At 35.3% G+C, this 10943-nt stretch overlaps 2 protein-coding genes across 2 annotated transcripts; both read left to right on the forward strand.

The window, feature by feature from the left end:
• LOC18777751 (mediator of RNA polymerase II transcription subunit 32) lies at positions 2499-5441 on the forward strand. Its single transcript, XM_007210575.2, has 3 exons — positions 2499-2745; positions 2832-2871; positions 4728-5441. Exon 3 carries the CDS (start codon positions 4745-4747, stop codon positions 5195-5197), a length of 453 nt encoding a protein of 150 aa, XP_007210637.1. The 5' UTR covers positions 2499-2745; positions 2832-2871; positions 4728-4744; the 3' UTR covers positions 5198-5441.
• Positions 6348-10702, forward strand: LOC18777446 (RINT1-like protein MAG2L). Its single transcript, XM_007210293.2, has 4 exons — positions 6348-6804; positions 6909-7007; positions 8498-8598; positions 8712-10702. The coding sequence occupies exons 1-4, from the start codon at positions 6483-6485 to the stop codon at positions 10548-10550; spliced, it is 2361 nt and encodes a 786-aa protein (XP_007210355.1). The 5' UTR covers positions 6348-6482; the 3' UTR covers positions 10551-10702.

Here is a 10943-nt window from a genome sequence, read left to right on the forward strand (position 1 = left end):
AGAATTGTATTGAGAGTAAAATTAGTTTTGGGGTTCGAGGTCCATTGGGCTTATAAAATGAGTTGTAAATGACAACTTAACTAAAGAAGCCCAAAGGGCTCAATAAAGAAGCCAAAACCGACCAGAAGGAAGTGGAATGGGTTTGACCTATTTGATGACTCACATGGGTCATTTTAAGTTGGATATGGGTTAGGGGTGACTCAACTTAAAATGTGTAGCCTATAAATATATATATTTAAGCCTTGAGTCATCTTAGGGGATTGAGTGAGGCAAGTGAGGCAAGTAAGGCACTCTCTCTCCCCTCTATCATGGCCGACAACCTAGGGGTGTTGAACACTAGCATCTTCAACCCCTAGGCTTCATCTCCTTCTTTCTTCATGGGTGTGTATGAAATTAGAGGCCATGCACTTGTGTGGTTTTCTTGGAGAATCTTTTGGTGAAGGCCCTTCATGGGTGATCAACGGTATAAAGAAATCTCATTTCTATCTCTAATAGTGTTTAGAAGAGTCTGGGTGCTGCAATGTCTTTAGACTTAAATATATGGGAAAACATTAGATTTTGAACTCAAGTTTTTGTATTTAAGCTTCCGTTGACATAATAGAGATTACGTATGCATGTATGTTCAAATGATCTTTAAAAACTACAAGGTTTCCTTCAATCAAGTATTTGGAAAATAAACAAAATAATAATATTGTGGGGAATGAATTTTTCACGTAATTTGGAAAATCTTTTATGACGTCTCTTACTATATGCAGCTAGGCATAAAATGCATCACCATATGAACATAAGTTCATATGAATTTTCATGCAAAAAACTTTAAGCTTTCATTGCATAGAGAACTAGATTTTTCCCTTCATTTGAAAAACTTAAAAATTAACCAACAACATGGCACAATCTTATCTATAAGAATATATGTCAATGTGCGACTTCGGTGCTTTGCGTTTTGCCACACAAGAGGACACCTGACATGTTCTATTGCTTCAGTTGTGGGGAATTAATCTCTCTGTTGCTTGGAATGACATTTGTGCCCTAAAACTCATAAGAAAGAGACAAGGCTAAGTCTAAGATAGATGAGTCTGATGTGAGCCGAAGAGTCTACGATGCCAAAGTCAGTTGTGAGCAATGAGCAAAGTAGGGTTTCTTAGTTTCAAGGAACATTTATCTTCTGATTAGGAAGAAAGTTGGTTTATATATGACTTTGTGTTGGCTACTTTGTTGTCATAGGTGCCTACATGTTGAACGTTTATTGGGCGTGTTAAGACTCATTAGCCCATATGTCAAGTCAATTAGTCGTTTAACTTGGGGTTTGTGAGATAATTACCCAAATTAGGTGAGCATAATCTCCTTAATTATTGCTATCGTAATAAATAAGGATCGAGGATTTGGACTGATTCATCGGAGGTGGCTGTCTAGGGAAGAGTTCTGTTGGTACCATGACTAACCGAACAACTAGCGAAGCAAGATCAGCCACATATCATGCTCTGAGAGATCATCACCTTAGCCAAAGGAGCCTTGCCACAAGTCACAACTTTAAGTAATGTCAAGAGTCCCACATTGGACGACTACAAGCGGTGGAGACTCCCTTTCAAGGAGGCCACTCTCCACTTAAAAAAGGGCTTGATCTTTGGATCCTTTGGTCTTGAGTCTTGACCCTTGGGCCTTGGACTGTTGGGTTTTGTACCTTAGGCCTTGGGCGTTCTTACCCTTATCTTTGGGTCTAATCCCCTTGCACAAATGTAAACAAACATTATCATAATGAGAACATCCTTCTCCGTGGACATAGCCCATCATTCGGGTGAACCACGTATACCTTGTCTTTTGCACGCTTATTCACTTATGCTGAACGTACAAGATTGCCTAAGGCAATCTCTTGCCTTGCCTCCTGAAGGCACATACATATGCTAAAGGCTCACGTCTTCACACATCATCCACCACTTTATATTTATCTAAGTTGAACCCCATTTTGGGAGTCAACAACTTCTACTAGGCTCATCCCTCTGAGCCTGTGCAAGCCTTATCTAAGGCCCGTAAGGCAAGGGGGCCCATATTGACCTATATTTGTATTTAGTCTATCTTGGTAGCAAGCCTTGCAAGGCCTTCCTATGTGATGTAGGCTCATGCGTAGCCACGCATTCCTTATTAACCTGTTAAAGGAAGCATCATCTGCCAGCTCGAAGGCAATAATTCTTATCGCACTCAATTAATGCATGACAAGATGTATCCAACCTTCTTCGGCCTTTAACTAGGGGTAATTTAGTCCATATGGATGTCTCTCTATGAACGTGGCATCTAGTCATTGGTGTGTGAATATCTACTCCTATATCAGTAGATATAGGAGTAGCAAATCATCCGTCGTGTAACACACATCATAATCTCGCCAAAATGACAAGTATTTTATAATCATCTTTCTCTGCTTGGACACGTGTGACACATTCACCAACTACAAGTTAAGTTGTCAACCCGTCTCCACTGCTCCTAATCATTGTGTGTATTTTAAATCTTACCCGTCTTCTTCTTTCTCCTTGTCACTTGTTCTAATCATGTAGCTTTCTGTCTGAGGCTTAGTTTCCAACCTAATTTGCTTAAGGTAAAGGAAACCCGATTTTGGGATAATATTTTTCCAAAGAATCTTCTTCTTTGAGCCCAATTTTCTCCACCAGTTCTCTATCAATCTGAACTTTCAATCTACTTAAATTTCGAGTCATTCTCGCTTTGTGATCCTGGACACGAGATCTACAACTTGAGGTAAATCTTTATGAGTTTTTAACAGGTTTCAAAGTTTCCCCAACTTGGATTTATTAACTAATTAAGATTTAATTTTGTGAAATAAGGTATTGATTGAGGATTGAAGAACCTTTTGGAGAACTTAAGGTAATGTTTTTGATTTGTTTTGTTGTTAGAACCTAGATTGAAAGGTGAAAGTGGTAGAATTTTTCACATAATGAAAATTTTGAATGTGTTTATCAATTATATGGAAACTTTTGATTTTGTTGGATTATGAGGAGAATTAAATTAACTTGAGATGCTGAGCACAAAGTTTATTTGAAGATTTTATTGAATTAAATGAGTTGTTAATGATATAAGAATCAAGAATTATGTGAAAAAGAAAAATTATTGGAGTTGAAAGACGAGTCTAAAATGAATAGTTGAATTTTTTATTTTTTATTTCACTATAATAGAGGGATTATACTTCATGGGTAGCATTGAGGACTCAAGTAATTATAGTAGATGATAATTACATTCTTCTTTAATGTATTGATAAAATGTATTGACATTTATATGATTTCTTAAGTGAATATTTGGTAATTATTCTTAAAGATGACAAAAATTTATATTGCTAAACGAGAAAGTAAGCACGCATAGTTTGAATATTATTAGGTGGAGAATTTTCTACTTTTGTTAGTGGTTGCCTGATATATGATGCCCCATTTATGAGGTTTGCATTGTTTTTGGTTGTTAGAATGCATTGTTTTTCTAGCATGTTGTGTGTTGTTACGATGGTGATGTTTGATGACATGAGAGCGAAGAAACATGTATAATTACCTTGTGTTTTGATCTCCCAAATCTTCAAAAAGGCCTATTTGAATGAGCTTCGAAAAGGCTATATATATGCAGGTAAGGGTAGTCAATTGTAACAACTTGTCTACTACTTTGTGATAATTTTGTACATGTATTGTATCATATTATGGATGCATAAAACACAAATTAACTCAGCCAAGTTTTTTATTATTATTGTGCATTCTTTCTCTATACTTAGTAGTTAATACTTATTTTCAAACCTAATTGTGGTGACTTCTTGTGGGGAAAATAATCATACGTGATGATCAACATATGTTCTCAGGTACTACGTTGAGTAACTCTAAAATATCAAATTAAGGTGATCAATTTTGAGTGTTTGTGATTTTGTCAACCCTTTTTTTAGAGCTTTACTTTTGATTTTGTAAGGTTTAAAGTTAATCTACTTCTTTCCTTTTGATGATAACCATAAATTTTGTCATAAGAGGTCAACCTTAAATAACTATATGATTAAAGAAAAACATAATAAACTCATCTAATAATACTTTGTATTGATTCATAAATCATTAGAAATATCATTGAAATCTTATAAAGTACATAATTCATAATTTGAAATTAAAAGAAAAATCATCAATAAACAACTCATAACATATATATTAAGTCACAAGAATAATTAGAAATAAATTGTATAGCTAAGTAAAGGTGTTTACTTTTATTTTTAAAAAAAAAGAAAAAAAAAGAAAAAAGAAGGTAAATATTCGCTTTTATGGTTTTATACATGGGCTAGAAGGGTCATAGCTAAGAATACAATATATGATAATAAAAATGCAAATATGTGTTTAGAAGGGTCAAGTGACACTCCTGAGCCTTCATTGGGTACGTAAGTGAACTAGAGAACTTTTCACATTTGTGTTAACTTTATTTTGTTAGTTGCAATTTAGTATTTGTGAAAAGAATTTGTAAATATTTTCACTCCTGAGATTTTGTTGAACATCTCGTTTCTTGTAATTTTCTTGTAATTTGTGAAGTGTGCTTTTGTTTTTGTTACTATTATGCATGTTAATGTGGGAATTTTCTTGTTTGTTCAACATACGGAATATAAACTAATGCGTAACTGAAATTTTTATCCCAGTATTCTCCATTTATGTAATTTCTTACCTTATCTTAGTTGTCACAATTTCAATTTCCTAATATTTCTTTATTATCACTAGCCACTAGGAGTTGCAAAATGGACTACATTGTGGATTCCCTAGAGAATGCATACCAAGAGTTTGTCATTGCTGCAACTGATGTGCTCGAAGCCAAGGAAACTTCTGGTGCCCAAAACACACCAGCCATAAAAGCTGCTCTTGAGGCTTTTAAGCATAAATGGGAACTTTTCAAAGTTGCTTGTGATCAAGCTGAGGATTTTGTGGAATCCATGAAGCAAAGGATTGGTTCAGAGTTGCTAATGGACGAGGCAAGTGCCCCAGTGACAAGGAAGTCTGGGCAAATTGGACCAACTGGTCTTCCACCAATTAATGGAGTTAGGTTGCAACATATGTTTAAATCAGTTCGACGACTTCTCACAGAACTTCAACATGGTTCTGTAACTGCTGAAGGTTATGGAACTCCTGCTAGTTCAACACATTCTCATCCAACAACTCCTTTTGATGGTAGATTCTCTGGAGATTCAACGTAGTATATATGAAGGTGATTTTAACCTTATATTGAGACAAGACAATAGAATTTATTGGAGGTATTTTTCTTAAGAATAAGAAGACATCTACCATCTCTGTCAAATGATTTTGAAGAAAGCTTTAAGTAGTTGTAATTTTCTTATTCTTTTGCATTTGGGTTATATCCCTTTTGACATTTGTAGTGAACTTATTACTTATGCAAAAGATGGAGAAAACACAAAAACCTGTCGTGTATTAGTTTTGTTTTTTGGGTTTTTCTAATCTTTTTTATTTCCTAAGAAAGTAAATGTGAGTAATACGTGTGTCATGCCATTATGTTACGGATGTTTGACGATCAACCTAATTGTATAATCACATCAAAGCAATGTTGAAAGATATGCAACCTAAAATGTCACAATTGAAAACATAGGTACTAACGTGCCTTATGGGGGGAAATTCACAATACTTAAGTGCAAAATAATAATAATAATAATAATAATAATAATAATAATAATAATAATAATAATCACATTTGAGCTAAGACTAGATGTGTCAAATGGATCAGGGCGCCCCGAGTACAATCTGATTAAATAAGACCCAGCACAGCATGACTAATATCTTTAGATGGACCGGAACGAGGTAATTCAGTCTGATGGGCCGGACCAGCCTGTTTAAAGCCCATTTATTAAATTATATTTGTTATAGACAAAAATAATATATAATATTATTATATTTATATCTTAACTTCAAGTCTATTTCTTTTCTATAATAATATATATTAAAATTTAATGTTTTCTTTATATATAAAATAATAAATTTATTTTTCAAATCCCAACAATAATTTAATTATTTTCTATTTAAATGTATTTTAAATAAAATTATTGACCTAATTTTTTTTAACAAATAATAAACATACATAATTGAAAAAAATATTTAAATAAAAATTGAAAAAAAATTTTAAAAAAATGCAATACATAAGTCAAATTGGCATAGGCCTAAATTGGCCCATTTAGTAGCCCGATACGAGCTCCGCCCAATCCCAAATGGACTAAGACTGTGAACTCGAACTGAAATTGATGGTTTTTCTAAATAAGAGGTCCGTCATGACTCATTTATTAAATGGACCAATTTTAAATAGACCAAACTGGCCCGACCCATCCCATTTGACGTGAAACAGCCCATTTGGCCGAAAAGAAGAACGAAAAAATATCTCAATGACCAGACCCAACCGAACCGTTTGTGTATTTTCTCAGCTCTGGGTTCTCACTCTCAGGTCCTCAGACTTCATTCACGTTCAAGGTCAGAGAAATGGAAGCTTCTTCTCCTTGTCCTAGAAGAAGTGCTACCTCTTCTCAGGTTCCTTCTTTGCCTAAACACACGGACATCTCCAAAGACCAATTGAGCTTTCTGAACCAACAATTCCGAACCCAAGAAGATGTTCTTAATAAAGCTCCTCATCTTTTAACAGCCCTTCACTCTCACTGCTCTGATTTGACTTCTCATCTGCTAGACTTCCAAACAACTCTCAACCGACGCACCGTTTCATGGATTTGCCGCTCTTTTTCAGCCAAAACCGCCCTCCACAATCTCAACCTCAGCCTTCAGAATCTGAGCCTCCTCACTTCCCAACGTTCGTATACTCTCCATCTGGGTTTTCGCAGTTTCATTATCTTCCTTGTTTTTCTACTTTTTTCTGAAATTTGGGTCTTCTTTTTTATCTTTTGGGTTTTGTAGGTGGGAGTGGTTCAAAGAAGTTGCAGAGAGTTTTAGGTACGGAACTGCCTCGACTTTCTAAGGAAGTGCTGCGAATTGAGACCATCCGCAGTTATCTTGGTGAGTTAGGAACTCACTATTTTGTTTTATACGTTTTTTCGATTTGTTTGAATTCATGGAAAATTTACCATTTTTGTCAAATGAAGCTTTATGACTATAACCATTACCAAATCCAATTCTAGCTGTTGTATGCGAACGTGGGTTAGGGCAGTGAGAGCCCGCCTCCTTGCACTCAAGTTCGAGTCCCCGTCCCCGTAGATTAGATTAATTTAGAAACTATTACTTGTATAAAAAAAATTAAAAAACCTACCATTTCAGTGCTACTTTATTGAATTAACTAAACCAATGTTTAAAGCTATTATTCACATTCCATACTGTTCGTTTGAAGTATGTAATTTGTCAATCATGGTTGAGGATATTTTGACAAAGCAATGCAAAAAAGGAGAGTGTAGTAGATTAATAATGTGACTCAACTCTGCGATTGTTTAAATTAATTGTTTGAGGTGGCTGCAAATTATAGCTCATCTATGTCTTTCCTTATGGAACTACGTTTATTCTTATGAATTTCCTGTACTCTTTTGCTACTTTTAGGGCCACAAAATGCTTAAGGGTTCATAGCTCAAATGTAGCAGATATGATGTCCCTGGTAAATTTCGTTCAGTGAACTATCCAAAACTAGCTTGAACATTTCCTGCAAAGATTGAAGAATAAAAGACTCAGATTTTTTCAATTATATATATTTATTTAATAACTCTGTAGTCATTGCTATCTGCATTCTCCAGAGATAATTGCAGTTTACCCTATTACCATGATTTGCATTACAGGGCTTATTATCATATTGCGATGGTTTTCTTTATACACATCACTTCATCACTTATCTAGTTACATCCAATAATTCTTTAAATCACATAATATATTCTACAAACCTTACCATATAATATTTGATCTTCTAAAACTGGGACTGCATAAATGGAAGGGTAATTTTCTTGTCTTGGCCCACCTTGATTTTTGTCCCTTCAATTCATTCTTGTGTTTTATGGTCACGATGTTTACAACTAAATCCAAATCTCATTTGTTTTAATGCTGTCATTATTTTTTGAACTTTGTGTTTTTCCCAAAAAGCTTGATATTGAACCCTAACCTCATTTGTTATGATGCTAACATTGTTTTCCAACTTGTGTTTTCTTCAAAATGCTTGTGGTTTGAACTCCCACATAGTGATGTTACTGCATTATTTTCTGATTTTCAATTCTCTTTTGTATGTTTTTTAATCTGTGATGTATGTGTATATTTTGTTTTCCCTTGGAATCCATAAGTTGTATATTTCACTGCTGGATGCTTGTCATGCCTGTCATGTTTGATATTGTTTTCAGTAATTGTCCTTACTCTTTTCTTGTTCAAGTTGTTTACCTATTAGCAATTTGTTAGAGGCCTATGCTTTGTTAACCTATTTGCCGATGTTTACTCAATACTGTCTGTGCTCTCTCTCTCTCTCTCTCTCTCTCCATATCGTAGAGAGTCTCGAGCTAAACTACCTCTTATTATTTCAGAGACTACTCTACAGTTAGAAGCTCTGGTTGGAGATCTAGAAGATGCAGTTCTCTGTTTTGTGAATAGCCACAGTGGAAAAATGTTCTCTGCAAATCCATCAGTAGCTACTGGAACAATTTTGCTTTTTTTTTTAATCTTATTTTTCAATGCATATTTGAATGGCGGATTAATTGACAAGGGTCAATTAATCATTACCGTATTTCTGAAATGCAGGACTCTGGAACGAAGCAGGAAAAGTTTCTTCAATCCATAAAAGCATTGAATGATTTAGAAGTATTGATTGATCTTCTGAAACTTCGACCACAATGGCATCATCTTCTGAAATCTGTTGATACTAGGGTGGATAAAAGTTTGGTTATTCTTCGCCGACAAGTTTTTGCAGATCATAGAGCTCTTCTCGCTTCTCTTGGATGGCCACCAAAACTTTCCGCATCGCAAATTGAAAGAGAAAAATTCTCAGGCCTTCCAAACCCATTAGTTTTAATCCAGGGAGATAAAAGAAAGAGTTATTCAAATAGCTTTCTAGCTCTTTGTGCTGTACAGCATCTACAAACAAGGAGGGAAAAACGACAGCTCAATCTCTTAGGACAAAATGTGTGCAAGGAACAGCTTTGGGCCATTGATGAGCTGGTGTCTCCTATTGCATCACGGTTGGAATACCATTTTTCAAAGTGGGTTGATCAACCTGAACTTATATTTGCTCTTGCATACAAAACTACAAGGGATTTTATTGTAGGAGTGGATGATGTCTTGCAGCCCCTGATTGATAGAGCAAGATTGGGAAGCTATAGTGCTAAAGAAGCTTGGGTTTATGCCATGGTGCAACTGCTTTCTGAATTTTTGGAGAAAAGAATATTCTCTGCTCTTGCTGAAAGATACAAGGAGAAAGAAATAAAATCTGAAGTTATAGAGTCATGGCTTCATCTCATTGACCTCACTGTTGTATTTGATAAACAATTACAGTCACTTGGAAGTTCGGAAATCAGTCTATTTCGGGGAGAGTCAGAAAGGGTGGGAAGTCCTTCAGGAAGCATTTCAGTGTTGATGCTGTTTTGTAAAAGGCCAGATTGGCTCAAGATTTGGGCAAAGATAGAGCTTGAAAATGGTTGTAAGAAACTCAAAACAGATTTGAAACATGAAAGGGCGTGGTTAGTTGATGATAAATATCAAGATGAGTTGCATTTTGATACAAAATCAGAGCACTTTCTTCTTTTGACTAGAATAGATTATAGAGCTCCATTAATTGCAGAATCTGCGCTTGGAATCACATTGGAAATGGTTGAAAGATGCCAAACTATGCCTGCCACTTCAGCACGTATACAATTTGTTAGGTCAGCTGCTGTCAGATTCCTCTGGTACTTTTTTAAAGAGTTGCTTTTACGGTGCAAGAGAACTGAAATTCTTCCAGACAATCCTGATGATGATGCCTTAGTTAGAGTCTCTGGATCAATTAATGCTGCCAAATATGTCGAATCCAAACTTCGCCAGTGGAGTGATGACGTGAACTTCTTGGAGATGAAAGTTGCTGAAAATGATACCAGTGGCCTGGGCAAAGATGAGAGTACTGATTCCAGTTTTTTCGGAGAAGAAATAAAAATCTTGGCCGAGCTCGCAACCAACTGGTTGATGGAGATAATTTCTGTTCTTCTTCGTCAGTTCGAAACTCTTTCAAGGGCATTTGTGCAAAAGTTGAAATATGATGAGCAGCAGCTAGAAGGTTCGACTCATGTGGAAGTATCAGCAGCCATGGATTTAAGTATATCGGTTGAGTTTATCGAACCGTTGGATGCTTTGAGAAGTCATCTTGTTCTTTTGAGAAGGAGTCTCAATCCCAAAGACTTCTTAGATCTATGGAGATGTGTTGCTGAGGGGCTTGACCATTTCATATCTTGTAGTGGTATTCAATCTCTTGACAATGTGAGCAGTCAGTTTGAAACTGATATGCAAGCTTTGTTTTCTGTTTTCCAGCCTTTCTGTGTTCGACCGGACGCATTTTTCCCCTGTACTAGAGAGATAATAAAGCAATTGAAAATGAACATGGGAAGAAGGTGAAGAATTGCAGGTATTTCTTTTTAAATCTTAGAATGAGAATGGAACAAAATTCTCGCATCGATCTGGAATTGTGCAGTCAGCTTTTATGAAAGTGGTATTTTTATTGAAAGAACGCGTCCAAAATTAAATTAAATTAAAAAATCTTTCTTTCATCCGTCCTCAATTTTTTCTATTTTATCCTCGAATATATGTTTGGTCACTTTATCAGCAAAATCTCGCGATATTTAGCAAATGGTTGCTGAAAGATAATGTATCATTCATATTATTGAAAACTAGCTTCTCCGCACGTGCTTCCGTGCGATAGACTTTGTTAAAAAAATTTAAATTTATTGTAGAATTAAAAAAGATGGGTAATTGTGTTTCATAAAAATAGGATCTATTATTTTATTTTTC

Source organism: Prunus persica, chromosome G5, assembly GCF_000346465.2.
Source record: "Prunus persica cultivar Lovell chromosome G5, Prunus_persica_NCBIv2, whole genome shotgun sequence".
Lineage (NCBI taxonomy): Eukaryota > Viridiplantae > Streptophyta > Magnoliopsida > Rosales > Rosaceae > Prunus > Prunus persica.

Bases quoted from the DNA above. Each gene is read 5' to 3' on its own strand.
- LOC18777446 (XM_007210293.2), top strand. From the start codon at position 6,483: ATGGAAGCTTCTTCTCCTTGTCCTAGAAGAAGTGCTACCTCTTCTCAG. The intron at 6,805-6,908 runs GTTCGTATACTC...TGGGTTTTGTAG, and splicing joins GAGCCTCCTCACTTCCCAAC to GTGGGAGTGGTTCAAAGAAG. The intron at 7,008-8,497 runs GTGAGTTAGGAA...TTATTATTTCAG, and splicing joins GACCATCCGCAGTTATCTTG to AGACTACTCTACAGTTAGAA.
- LOC18777751 (XM_007210575.2), top strand. From the start codon at position 4,745: ATGGACTACATTGTGGATTCCCTAGAGAATGCATACCAAGAGTTTGTC.